Source organism: Quercus robur, chromosome 8, assembly GCF_932294415.1.
Source record: "Quercus robur chromosome 8, dhQueRobu3.1, whole genome shotgun sequence".
NCBI classification, from domain to species: domain Eukaryota; kingdom Viridiplantae; phylum Streptophyta; class Magnoliopsida; order Fagales; family Fagaceae; genus Quercus; species Quercus robur.
In genome coordinates, this window is record NC_065541.1 from 8,958,214 (window position 1) to 8,972,061 (window position 13,848).

Here is a 13,848-nt window from a genome sequence, read left to right on the forward strand (position 1 = left end):
TCTATCGCCCTCGCCAATCTCCTCATCCCCTCTCTCTCCACCACAACCTCTTCGCTATTTATCTCCTCCACATCGTCCGCCTCAGCTTCCGCGGCCACAACAGCGTTGGACGGAGAGGGCGTCATCGCTTTCTTGTAATACAACGGAACCCCCACCGGAGGAGACTGAGACAACGACGGAGGAGGTTGAATCTGAATCGGAACCGGAGTCGAAGTGGGCTTTCCGGTGGGTTTTTCATATGGGTTTCTGTTGGATTTTCATATGGGTTTTCCGTTGGGGTTGGATTTAGATTTTATTGATTTTGGTTTGGGTTTGGGATGAGTTTTTCTTCGGTTTTGGGTTGATTATGTGGGTGTCTTTTTATTATTATCAAAACGTGTAAAATGACCTCCTTTATTTTGTATTTTGCAAAATTATGCTACCGGTTGCTCTTTTTAGATTGTTTTAAACTTTTATTGCATTCCCCTCCTATTGAAAAAAAATATAGTTTTAAATCTAAAAAAGAAGAAGAAGAAAATAAAAAAAAGCATGGGTTTGATAATTTGTGTGCATCCACACTTCCAAATCCAAACCTTATTTTCTCTAGCTACTCAGGCCAAAGTAACATATACAACCCAAAACGACATCGTTTATGGTATTACTATTAATCCCGACCAAAAGACACAGTAAAAAAGGCATCTATTGCTGACGTGTCTCAATCTCAGCCGTAGCTTCACTCATTATCCAATGATGAGTAGGACTGAGATGTAGACAAAAGCTTAACTCTCACACCCACTTCACAATTTCCTCAAAACCCAGTGCCCCTCTTTCAATTATCCATTTTTCTCTTTTTTATTTTTATATATGTATATATATATTTAAAAATACTATATATATGATTCTCCAAAAAAAAAAAAAAAAAAAAATACTACATATATATGGTACCCCCCCCCCCCCCCCCCTCCCCCAAAAAAAAAAAGAGTAAAAAATTAAAAACCATTCTTTGAGCCACAAAGCCCACAAGGGCAAGCAATTCTCACCTAGATTAACATAACACACACGTACAAATTACAAAAACAAAGCCTTTCTCTTTCTCTGGGAGAGGTGTACCCAAAACTCTGTAAGACTCTCTTCTGTCTCTGGTTTTCTTAAATTCTCAATACTTATATCCAATCTGCTCCCACAAGTTCAAAGGAACACCCATAAGTTTCAGATCAGAGAACACACACACAAAAAAAAATATAAAGGAATGATTTTTCTTTTGGTTCCCAACAAGTATGTGAAAAAAAATCTATCTGTTTTTTAAATTTTTTTTTCTTCATTTGGGTATTGTGGGATTGATCTTAATATGCGTGTTGTTGATATTTTACTTTGCTTTTGTATCTGATTGATGTTTGTGGATATATTGGGAAGTAAAAAGTTTGATTTTTTAGGGTTTCTGTATCAGCTTCTGTGACTTGGTTTTTATGCGGTTTTTTCTATTTTCTTTGGTGGGTTTTGTTTTTCTTAATGTGAACATTCTGTTTGGTAGCTGAGAAAGTTGAGGGAAACAAAGAGAAAACTCGGGTGAATGATGGATTGGGATTTTTTTTTTCAGTTTAATTTTTTTTTTTTTTGGGGAGTTTGCGGAAAGTGGGGACATTGGATTTGGTGAGTTTGTGTAGTTTAATTAGCTTAATTGGATTGGATTTCTTTCTGGGTTCACTGTAAATTGTGTGAATTTGATTGGGGTTTTTGGGTTTCTGAGGAACTAGGCTGTGTAGAATGTTAAGGCTTTATGATTTGTTTGACTTTTTTGGTAATCAAAGGGTGTAAGAAATTGTAATCTTTGGTACAAATTATGGGTAGACGAGCTGTTTGTGGAGAGCTTGTTGCCCAGCTCGCTAGGAGTCAGTGAGAGAAGCTTAAATGTTGGATCCCAGTTTGGCTTTTTATTGGGTCTAGCTTGAGCAATGCTGGGCTTGGCTTGATTAAGTTTGTGATTGGTTACCAACCTGATAAGAATTGTCCCATGGAAAAGGAGGGCTGGTGGATTATGAGGAATTCTATTGGGTATGGGATTTGTGGCAGGTAGGAATCATTGGTGGAATATAGATGTGTACTTTGGATTGTTAGGCTAATGAAGAAGCTTAGTTAGGAGTTGTGAAAGACCTTGTGTTTGGTTGAGTTGAGCAGGGGTAGGGCTATATGAGTTCAAGGAAGCAGTGTTAGATGATTTAAAGACTTTAATGTGGTTTTATCTTTGTGCTTTTGGTTTTGGGTAGCTTCTATCTTGTGAGGTTCATGATTGAATTAGAAGCTTGTGTAATTTTTTTGGGGTAGGATAAGCAATGGGCTAGGATAAGTATATGTGACCCTCATTTGGATTTTTCATAAATGGGCTAAAAAAGCTAAATCATAATTGAATTAATTGTTATGGAATGAATGGAACCATGCATTGATCCTGCTTTGAGTCTTTTGACAAGAAGAATGCTATGGTGGGTGTGTGTATATTTGGTTGAATTTTTGTAGGGATTGGTCTCTAGTCGATTAAATTTATGGTATTAGGTTTTTCCACCTCTTAGAAGGTGTCTTAATTGATCTTTCCCTTTCTTAATCTCTCTATGTTATATTGAATACTCTAGCTTAAAAAAATTCATTTTAGATTTGAATTCTGTAGAAAATGGTGTTCTATTGTTTAGGTTTAGTTGTAACTTATTTTATAAATAGCTTGAATATGCTTCCATCAATGGAATTGATATACAATAGAAGTAACTGCATCTTTATCCCTGCCTCTGAAATTAGTTCTGACTGACCTTTTATTGTAATCATAATGCTATGCTTTACTTTATTCTTACATTTATTGTTTTTCTGCATCTTTATTCGAGATTAATAATAAAGCCTTGGAGTTTTGGGTCCCAACTGTCATTTCTAATCTCTTTCTCTCTTTGGTTTGGTGGCCAGAAGCTGATGCAACAGTACATAATTGAATAATGGCTGTTCAAACGTCTGGTAAATCAGTTTATGATGACTTTGATGATGATGAGCCTCTAATTTTCAAAAGGACCAACCCAACAGCTAAGCAAAATCGAGTAAATTCAGAAGTAAAGAAGCCATCATCTCAAAGGCATGATGGACAATCTGGGAGGCAGGTTCCTGATGGGCCTTCTTCCAATGGTCAAAACTCCAGTATGCAGAAGGGGAAGATGGTTACATCCACCAAGGTATCACAAGTAAAGTATCCTCCAGCAAGCCCAAAGGCATCTACTTCATCCATCAAGGCATCACCTGAAAAGTCATCAGTGGCAAATTCAAAAGCGTCAACTACAGTAGTTGGTCGTTCAAAAAATTCATCTGAACAGAACATGTCAACTTCTGTTAAGGAGGAAAAAAACTCTGTGAAATGTCCCCCTTTAGAAAAAAATAGTGATTCTGAGGACTCGGGAGATGATAAACCATTGAGTGCTAGACTCTTGGTGAAACCCACCGCTGTCCCCAAAAGGATGAGCAAACCTGTTTCTGACATCAAGGCATCTCCTGAAAACTCACTGGTAGCAAATTCAAAAGCGTCGACTACATTAGATGGTCGTTCAAAGCATTCATCCCAACAGAACATGTCAACTTCTGTTAAGGAGGAAAAGAATTCTGTTAAACGTCCCGTAGAAAATAGTGATTCTGAAGATGAGAAACCACTGAGTGCTAGACTTATGACAAAACCCACCATTGTCCCCAAACCTGTTCTTGACAAATCACAGGCATCAGAATCAAAATACACTCTGAAAAAATCTTCTGCAGAATCTGATGATGAAGCTCCTTTGTCTTCAAGGTTCTCACCAAAATCCAATATGGGTATATCCAGTAGTAAACAGCAGATAGTAAGTTCTAATGAAAAGAAACCTTTGGCTTTGAAAATTCAGCAAAATGGTTCTACCTCGAGGGATAAACAACAAAAGTCTTCCATGCAAACGAGCAAGAGACCTCTAGATAAGGTGAATTCCTCAGAACAACCTTTAGTTAAAAAGGCAAAGCTCTTAGATGCATCTACACCAATGAAGATAAAGCAAACATCAGTCAAAGCTGAAGCAAAGGCAGACGACGATGACGACGACGACTTTATTCCAATTTCCCAGAGAATGAAGAAGTCATCTGCATCAGATGCTAAGTCTTCTTCCACGAAGAAAAAGGCAGTAAAAGTTGTTTCTTCTTCATTTAAGAAAACAACTAAGAAGTCCAAGAAAGTAGTGAAAAATTCAAAATATATAAGATCGACAAAAATGACACCTAGCTCTGGTGATGGGCAAAAGAAATGGACTACCTTAGTTCACAATGGTGTCATTTTTCCACCTCCATATCAGTCTCATGGAGTGAAGATGCTTTATAATGGGAAGCCAGTTGATTTGACTCCTGAACAAGAGGAGGTGAGTATCCCTCCCCCTCCTCTCTCTCTCTCTCTCTCACACACACACACACACACACCTGCTTTGCCTTCATCCATAATCTTCAGTCCAGTAATCTTTCAATTATTTCTGCTCTTGCTCCTACTGACATTGCATTTACCATATACCTTATACCCACAGGGTTTCTAAATCTATTTGATGATTTCTTTTTGCAGGTTGCCACAATGTTTGCAGTGATGAAAGATACAGATTACATGCAGAAAGATAAGTTCAAAGAGAATTTCTGGAATGATTGGCGAAAATTACTTGGTAAAAACCATGTAATTCAGGGCTTAGAGAAATGTGATTTCACCCCAATTTATGACTGGTACCAAAAGGAAAAGGATAAGAAGAAACAAATGACTACAGAAGTAAGTTGGTGGCTCTCACCTGCTTTCTGGGTTTGTTAATCAATGAATTTTACTTAATGAGCTTGATTACAAATTCAAAGCATCGTTTCATATCTTTAGTTGCTTTTACTTCTGAATTCATTGTTCTAGATCTTATCTACTCATTTTATTATAAGCAATGCCAGTGACCAGAAACTATGGTTTCTTTGGCAATGACCTTGACATTTTCATATAAGCTTTTGTCACCAGAATATACTTAGGCATGCGATTCCCGTGGAGTTCAATAATAGTTTTTTTTTTTTTTTTTTTGGGTTCAGCTTATGACATTTTTTCTATCTTGTCCACTAATTGATAGCATATACTTGAGGTTTATTATTGTTAAGTTATAGATGCACCAGTGGTTTTTGAAGCCACAACCTCAGCCTCCATCTCTCTCTCGTGCGAAGAGGACCTAGAACTCTTTGGCTTAATGGCAATTGTTGAGCTTGTTAGGGCTTTCTACTGATTTACATGAAAGCTTCGCATTAAAGATGCTGTTGCATATAAAAAGCTATTACCGTATGTTTGATCCATTAGCTTTTGACTACAACTATGCTAAGAAATTATGATATATGATTTAAAAGACATTTTGATTATTTTTATTGCAAAATGGTTGTCTTTGACCTTTATATATGTCACTCTTCCAACACGCGTGTTGTCTAAACAAAGATTACATTGGAACTTCAATTGCCAATTGTTATAAGAGCCAGAATGACATTGAAACGAATAGGCCTTCCATATCTAATGATGGCATTTACCTCTGGAGCTAGTGTTTTAAACAGTTGCTCCTTTCCTGGTATGGAAGACAACTACTCATGAAGCATGATGTGCATATGATCAATTGCTTCTCACATAATTGCTTTTGTCTGTGCTTCCACATTGCGGCTATTATGTCAATTTGCTTTACATACAGCAGCTCAGATCTAATCAAGATCTTTCTGTTGCCAATGAGCTCTAGCTTAAATGGCACCTGCTCCCCTTGTAAAAGCAAGGTGGAGGTGAGGTCTTAGGTTTCAAGATCCACTGGGTGTGTCAGTAACTTACGAATAAAAAAATTAATGTCGTTTTAAAAAAAAAAAAAAATTGATTTAATATATATTTTTAATATGGCATTCTCAGTTTCAAAACAGTTGACGTAGAAGTTTCTGTTCATTCAGGAGAAGAAGGCATTGAAGGAAGAGAAATTGAAGCAGGAGGAAAAGTATATGTGGGCCGTTGTTGATGGTGTTAAAGAGAAGGTTTCTTTTAGCCTTGACTTTTTCTTCTATTTTCCTCTCTTTTTTTTTTTTTGGTTGGGGGGTTGTAATATTTTGAAGATTTGAGGATATTCTGCCCTCTTTTCAATCCTCTAAACCTATCTTACATGTGGTTATTTTATTGTTATATTATGTTCTCTAGGCCTTTGCTGATTGATTTTTGAATTTTATATGTTGTTTGGACTATTGATTTATGTATAAATTAACAGATTCTTCTAATTAATCTACAATACGCCCAATTAGCCACTAATTTGTTATCTTTAAAAATGATTTGGTTGGTGGGTTGGACACTGCAAATTATTCTTACCTTAGGGTGTTGATTGCAAAAACTTATAGTGCAGGGTGGGTAAATACAATTTACCCTTCCCTCTCCCCCTTCTAATTGGGACATTTCTAGAAACATGCTTAGGGGTAAAAAAAATATGACAATTATATCTTTTCTATACCTCAGTGTCTACTATATAATCAGTATTTTCCATGGGTTTAAAGTCAGTCACGTATCTAGTGCAACTTTTATTTATTCAGATTAAAATAGAAAAATCATGCTATTGACCATATGGTTAAGGCCTTTACTTCAAATTACTTTGAGCAAGTGTGTTGCATTTTTGCAATAGCCCTTTCATGATTACTTCAACTTTTAGAAGAAATAATTCTTGCATTCTCAACTCATAGAACCTGCCCCTCCCCTCAACATCTACATATATTGTTCCATCTTGTTTTAACTAATATCTTCTAGATGAAGCAATTTCACATTGACTTTGCAGAGTTTCCGATAGTGTCAAGTTGACTTTCTGGTTCTATCGGTCACCTGGGTGCATTGACTACTGTATGGTGGTTTAGAAAGATTTGAGAATTTACATTGGTAATGCATATATGGCTATGTTTCTCATTTTGTTCCGTTGTGAAGAAGTTTTTGTATGGTTGCCTTTGTTCTATTCATAACCTCCAAGAGTATTCCAAATCACATCACTGACTCTCTTTTGTGAGGTGGATGTAAAGGATGAACAGTCCTCCAACTGGCTTTGAGTTTGTTGTGAATAGTTGTCTGTGAACTATTCCCATGCTATATAATTTTTCCTATCAAATTAATGTTGCTTATATCCCACATTCCTCTATTATTATTTATGCTGTCTATTTTGATTATGTTGATGTATTCACTAATTATGATATATTATAGATGATAAATACACGTGTTTCCTTTTGTGGACCTCAATGCATATTGTTGTTATCTTTAATTGTGCATCTAATTTTTTATAATCTCAATCTCAGGTTGGAAACTTTAGAGTTGAACCACCCGGATTATTCCGAGGCCGTGGAGAGCATCCAAAGGTTCTATTAACATTTTTATACCTAAGATAATTTAAGAGTTGTATGTGATTGAATTCAGAGTATTAGGATTTGCTGTTGCCATAAGTGGATGTGTTTTATTTATTTCTAAAGTTTATTATCTGAATTTGTTATTGATGGTTTGCTTCTACGCTGTCAGATGGGAAAATTGAAAAAACGCATTCGTCCTAGTGACATTACTATCAATGTTGGAAAGGATGCTTCAATTCCAGAATGCCCTATCCCTGGTGAAAGGTTTTGTTCTTCACAATCTCCTTGACAAGAAATCAAGTCATTAAGACCCTTTTAAGTACTGTACTATATACACACACACACACACACACACACACACAATTATATATATATATGCAAGTGATTTTGAATAAAGTATTATATTTAAGCCAAGTATTTTTCTGTGACTGTTTTTAAGTTTTGGAATTTGTAATCTTTGGCAGCTGGAAGGAAGTAAGACATGACAATACTGTCACATGGTTAGCTTTTTGGAATGATCCAATCAATCCAAAGGAATTCAAGTATGTGTTCCTTGCAGCTAGTAGTACCTTGAAGGGGCAAAGTGACAAGGAAAAATATGAAAAAGCAAGGATGCTGAAGGTTCTTTTCGTGCAATAAATTACTGATCATAATGCTTAAGGATTTTTACATAAAATTTTGGTTATTAGCTTTGAAAATTGTCAAATGTTCTTTAGTACTAGCTTTTATACCCTCCCTGGGATGATATTGAAGGACCTTAGTAATATTTTGCTAAAACCTGAAATTTTGAGTGCAGGACTACATAGAAAACATCAGGACTGCATACACGAAGAATTTTACATGCAAAGATGTCTCGAAACGGCAAATTGCAGTTGCTACCTATCTTATTGATAAACTAGCGCTGAGGGCTGGCAATGAGAAGGTATATTTTGTATAAAATATTACTTGAATCAACCCCCCTTCCCCTGCATGTGCTTGCACACATTTATTTAGGTTTTTGTATGTTTGTAAATAAGCACCATGTAATCCTTAAAAAAAAGAGAGAGAAAAAAAAGCAGCACTATGTAGAGCAGAGTTACCCCAAAAAAGGCGCGGGGGGGGGGGGGGGGGGGGGGGGGGAATAAGGCTTTCACGGTCAGTTGAATTCTTTATCACATGCTAGGTCATTTATCTGGCACTAGGAAAAGCAATAGAATAGCTTAAAAGATGACTGGCATTTTGACTGCTTAAATTAGGATTCTCCTTAATTTGGAACCATTTGGTATTCTTTTTCTTCAAGCTTTTCTTCTTTTGCTTTTGTATGTTTGTTTCTAAATAGGTATAGTGTAATTGTGTTGCTTGCATTATACTTTTTACTTTTTAATCTGCTTTAAGAATTAAGCAGCTTAAATTCCTATTAGCAATCAGCCATTCAAGTGCTCATGGTTGCATTCATTATCCAGCAAAATTTATTGGGTGTTTTTTTTTTTTTTTTCTCTCATATCATCGGCTGCTTTACTGCAGGATGATGATGAGGCTGATACTGTTGGTTGCTGCACATTGAAAGTAGAGAATGTAAAAGCAGTAGACCCAAACACATTGGAGGTATAATGGAATAAGTTTTAGAAAAAAACCATCCCATATAGTTCCTCGTGTACAGTTTATTGCCAGTGGTAACCAGTGAACTGTTTTTGATAAATTCAGTTTAACTTCCTTGGTAAAGATTCAATTAGATACGAAAATAAAGTTGAAGTTGAGCTTCCTGTTTACAAGGCTATTAAACAGTTCCAAACTGGTGAGTAATTTGGGTCACTGTTTAGGTTTTAGATATGAATATAGATATATAGTTTGTGATAACAGCCAATGAGTATTTATTTTCTGTTTGCTGCAGGAAAACGTGGCTCTGATGACCTCTTTGACATGTTGGACACCAATAAATTGAATGCTCATCTAAAAGAACTCATGCCTGGTCTTACAGCAAAAGTCTTTCGAACATATAATGCATCCATCACATTGGATGAGATGGTAAGAAAACATTTGGATCTCACAACTTGTCTAGTTTGTATTTTTGCCATTAATATGAATGGCGAGCAGAGGCACGAGGATCTAATCTTTGTTGTTTAGTATTAACAGTGTTGCTGAGATAGTTCCATTGCTACTTGTGAAACTTTAATGCATACTTAGTCCTATGTTTTATTTCGTTAAAATGCTCTCTTTTTTAAAGGAAGTTTTTGGTTTAATTCTTTATATAGTTTATTCCTATCTTCAAGTTGGTGTCTTTTTTATAACAGTTTAAAAAGGGATTAAAATGTTTTTTTTTTCTTCAAGGGAAATTTTTGGGTTAATTTCTTGTTAGGGTTTATGCATCTCCATCTGGATTGGTTCCTTGTGTTTTTGGCAGTTAAATAGGGGAACTAAAGATGGAAATGTTGCGGAGAAAATTGTTGTTTATCAGCACGCAAACAAGGAGGTAAAAAAGTCCTCCCTGTCAAAGTGAAGTGATCTATGATTTTGTTCCTTTCAAGTTACGTGCAGAATCCAAAATTCTGGCTTTTCTGGTTGCAGGTTGCAATAATTTGTAACCATCAAAGGAGTGTTTCAAAGTCTCACAGTCAACAGATGTCAAGGTTAAATGAGAAGATTAGTGAGCTTCAGGTAATGACCATATGTCTAGTGAAAGGCATACATGGTTTGTTTTGCTTTGTGAATAAATGTCAATATCAACCATCATATTGAGGGTCCAGTGCACTAGATATCAATAGATTTATCAATATTCATGTTAATATCCAAACTCATCTGAAAAGATTATGGAAATTTAAGGTAGAAGTCAATTGAAGTTTCTATGATTTTATGCCAATGAACTCTTGCTCAAATCACATATCCTTCTCTTGTGAGAGCAAGGTGGAGGGTCATAGCTTCAAGACCCATTGAGTGTGCAACTTTTTAATGTAAAGAAGAGAAATTCTAGGATTTTATGATAAACGTTTGGTAAAGTACATTGAAAAAGCTAAAGGGCCAATGATCTTTGGATCATGACATCTTACCCCATAAACAAAGGATGGAGGTGATCTCCTTACCCTATGAACAAAATATGGAGGTTGAGGTCATGGGTGGAGTCCTAAAAGAGCTTCAGAGGCTGAAATTTGCTAGATGAGGTATTATCATCTGTAATATTCTATTGGCATAGACTATAAAATAAATTTATTAAATTTACCTTAAAATTTTCTCACCAATAGTCATTTTCCATGATTAATTATTTATAAGGATGACTAGAGAAAAAGAAATTGACTTAGTAAAGTTGAGACCTAACTTAACAAGAAAAGAAAGAGCAGAAAATATATATACTATATGGCACATGCTTTTCCCTTTTTTATTTTTAAAATTGGATTTATATCAAAGTAATAGGATAATTTGAGATTAGAGACAGGGTTTTTAGCACCCTTGTAGAAAAAGGAAGTTTTGAATTGAGAGAAGAAAATGAAAAGCAGGAGAGAGAGAAAAGAATAAAAGACAATGTGGACCAACCTAGACCCTAAAAAGAAAAATTAAACAAAAAGAAGAAATAAAGGCAAGAAGCATTAAACAAGGCAGGCTTTGACTCGACTGTTGAAGAAAGAACTGCAAAATAATTTTACAATTATGAGTGTCAGATGGCATTCATGTCAATGTTGGAGGTTTTATTGAGTTACTGCCTTGAGATTGTGATTATCTTGTGATATTTTATTTTTAGGAGAAATTACAATAAACCCACCTGTGGTTTGGTCCGTTTTCGCTTTGCCTACTTGTGGTTTAAAACTTAATACTTTGCTCACTTGAACTTCAATCTGTTTGTTCTCCGTTACCCACCTCACCCTCAGACGTTAGAAAAACACCTTTTTAATACAATTCATAACATAACACGGATCAAGAACACAAACCCTTGAAACTGTTCCTCACGAGCCCTAGAAATTCTGAGACAACCCCAATATCACAATCGGTTTAAAGTAATTATAATCATTTTTCATATGCAAACATTCTAATGTTCCACCAATCAAACTACCATAAAGGCTATTATTTTTTGAATAATTAAACTTAAGAACAACATCTGGATATTTTGAACTAAACAAACCAACATAACTCTTCCCTGATCTGACCATACAGAGCTTCCCAGAAGATTTTGATCAATACCCATTAACCGAAAACACCGAATTGTCTTTCCAATAACTAATACTTCCCAAATGTCACTGACTGAAAACAGAGTACTTCCATGGGTCTCGAATGTAGAGGGTGGCTTTGACCTTGTGAACACCATGGGAGGTGGTGTATTTGATATATGAGGGGTTGAAGGATAATGAGTACATTCTGGGCTTCGTTTCTTTTGTTGCATCTTGGTGGCCCTGATACCATCACTTCTTTTGCTCTTGAGGATAATGAGTTCTGGCTTAGACACTTGGCTAGACTCATATTACAGGTTTTGGCAACTGCTTATATCTTTTATCAATAGCTTCCTAACAAGCTTTGTGTTCCCACTATCATGGTGTTACTTGTGGGATCTATCAAGTATGTAGAGTGAACACATGCTCTCTTTCTTGCAAGCATGAACCAGTTTGGATGTTCAGTGTTGCCAAAGCCAGACCCCGGGCCTGATTTTGAAGAAGTCATGAAGATGAGCTCTTCAATGACACTGGAGCAGGTTGAAACACAAGTATATGGACTAGTAGTTTGCATAGAGACACAAAACCCCATAACCCAAGCTCTTTCAAAAAATTCAAACCCTAACTTTTTGATTTGTGTTATGTTATGTTTTGGTGGTAAAAGTTGTTTTCTAACAGAAAAGCCAAACGTGGGTAACAGAGACCAAACGGAGCTAAACATAAGTGGGCAGAGTGTTAAGTTTTAAATCACGGGTAGGCGAATTGAAAATGGGCCAAACCACATGTGGGTTTACTATAATTTCCCCTTGTTTTTATAAATCTCTCTAGCCACATGTTGATACTAAGAAATCCCCCTTAGTATTTCTATTGATGATGCGAGAAGTGTGTTTGTGTGTGTGCGCGCGTGCATTTGCATGTAACTAGTGCTTTGTTTGTTTTGTGACTTATGTCCACACTTATGCTGAGTCTTTTTAATTTTTATTTCATTTTTTTGTTAGGGCTTGCTGAAAGAGTTGAAGACAGATTTGGACAGGGCAAAGAAAGGAAAGCCCCCATTAAAGGATGCTGATGGAAAACAAAAGAGGAATTTGGCTCCGGAAGCGTAATACCACATGTTTGCCTTTTTAAGCCAACTATTCATCCTGTTTTGATATATGTGGTTTCACAATAGTTTATGATTTTATGTTACACAGGATAGATAAAAAGATTGCTCAAACCAATGTAAAGATCGAGAAAATGGAACTGGATATGAAGACAAAAGAAGATCTGAAAACTGTGGCGTTAGGCACATCCAAAATCAATTACCTTGACCCTAGGATCACAGTTGCATGGTGCAAGCGGCATGAAGTTCCCATCGAGAAGGTGAATAGTTTCTGCATTTAGTTTTTGGGTGAATGATCTTACCAATAAGCATATTTCACTTTCACTAGAAGCAATTCTTAAACCAGTTAGTGCAATCAAGGTAGAACTGGTGTCTCGGTCTGGTGGTAAATATGTAGTAATACCATGTCTTGGATACACTAGGTTCAGTTCTGGCTATATATATGCACGTATATACATACCAATGTTAACATTTGAAAATCCCACTGGTGGACTGCATATTCTCTTTGTTCTTAATTCACATGCCAAATTTTATGCTAGTCATATATTATTTACTATTTAATTCATAATCTAATGTTTTATGTTTAATTTGAGTATGTAGAAAAATGAAATTCATACATCTTGTAGATGGAGTAGTTATTGATCTTTGATCATTTTGATGATTTGGAACCATGTAGGGTATAAGAAAACAATGTTGTAACATTGATAAATTAAACCTACCTGCATGGAGCCACCCACCCCACACATGCACGCACGCGCACGCACACACACACAAAGTATGGGTTTGAAGTAATTGCATTCATTCTGTGCATTGGTATAATTGTTTCTTATTGGTTAATTGCTTCTTACATTTCCCAAACTTCACAGATATTCAACAAGTCTCTTCTGGCGAAGTTTGCTTGGGCAATGGATGTGGATCCTGATTTCAGATTCTGATATTTTGAACTGATCCTCAGTTGGCCTCAACACCCCGTATCCCCCCACCTAAAAAAACAGAAAAAAAAAAAAAAAAACAAATGTCCATTTTGTTTTATCCTTTTCCATTAAAGATATTAACATTTTTTTAGTCTCAAGCGGAAAATTTGATGTTGTATGTACTTCTAATCTAATTATGGGCCGAGTTACCCCATTCCTCACTTTTTTTTCCCCCCGGCTAAGAAGTTGAGGCAACATTGTTTGCTTGAACTCTCAAACATCTTATTTCAATAGTTCAAATGTTCAGAGTACATGAAAATTCTAGAAAAGAAGTAAATTTCATTGGTCATATCATTTTATTTTT

The 13,848-nt window shown here is 35.9% G+C and overlaps 1 protein-coding gene across 6 annotated transcripts; it reads left to right on the plus strand.

Moving 5' to 3' along the window:
- On the plus strand, positions 1-13,848 carry LOC126694465 (DNA topoisomerase 1 alpha-like). 6 transcript variants are annotated; one of them, XM_050390737.1, is made up of 16 exons: positions 1-225; positions 2,923-4,376; positions 4,571-4,765; positions 5,941-6,021; positions 7,309-7,368; positions 7,526-7,620; positions 7,821-7,977; positions 8,153-8,278; positions 8,860-8,940; positions 9,040-9,130; positions 9,227-9,360; positions 9,737-9,805; positions 9,901-9,990; positions 12,467-12,570; positions 12,662-12,830; positions 13,437-13,848. In XM_050390737.1, exons 2-16 carry the CDS (start codon positions 2,952-2,954, stop codon positions 13,503-13,505), a joined length of 2,946 nt encoding a protein of 981 aa, XP_050246694.1. In that variant the 5' UTR covers positions 1-225; positions 2,923-2,951; the 3' UTR covers positions 13,506-13,848. The 6 variants fall into 6 exon arrangements, with proteins under 6 accessions (XP_050246694.1, XP_050246695.1, XP_050246691.1 ...); XM_050390738.1 differs by having other exon boundaries at positions 2,926-4,376; XM_050390734.1 differs by lacking the exon at positions 1-225 and adding an exon at positions 941-1,099.

What these genes read in the sequence shown, in the direction of transcription:
- LOC126694465 (XM_050390737.1), top strand. Translation starts at nt 2,952, where the DNA reads ATGGCTGTTCAAACGTCTGGTAAATCAGTTTATGATGACTTTGATGAT. An exon ending in TTGATGGTGTTAAAGAGAAG is followed by an intron (nt 6,022 to 7,308) that starts GTTTCTTTTAGC and finishes TCTCAATCTCAG; the next exon opens with GTTGGAAACTTTAGAGTTGA. An exon ending in AGGAATTTGGCTCCGGAAGC is followed by an intron (nt 12,571 to 12,661) that starts GTAATACCACAT and finishes TATGTTACACAG; the next exon opens with GATAGATAAAAAGATTGCTC.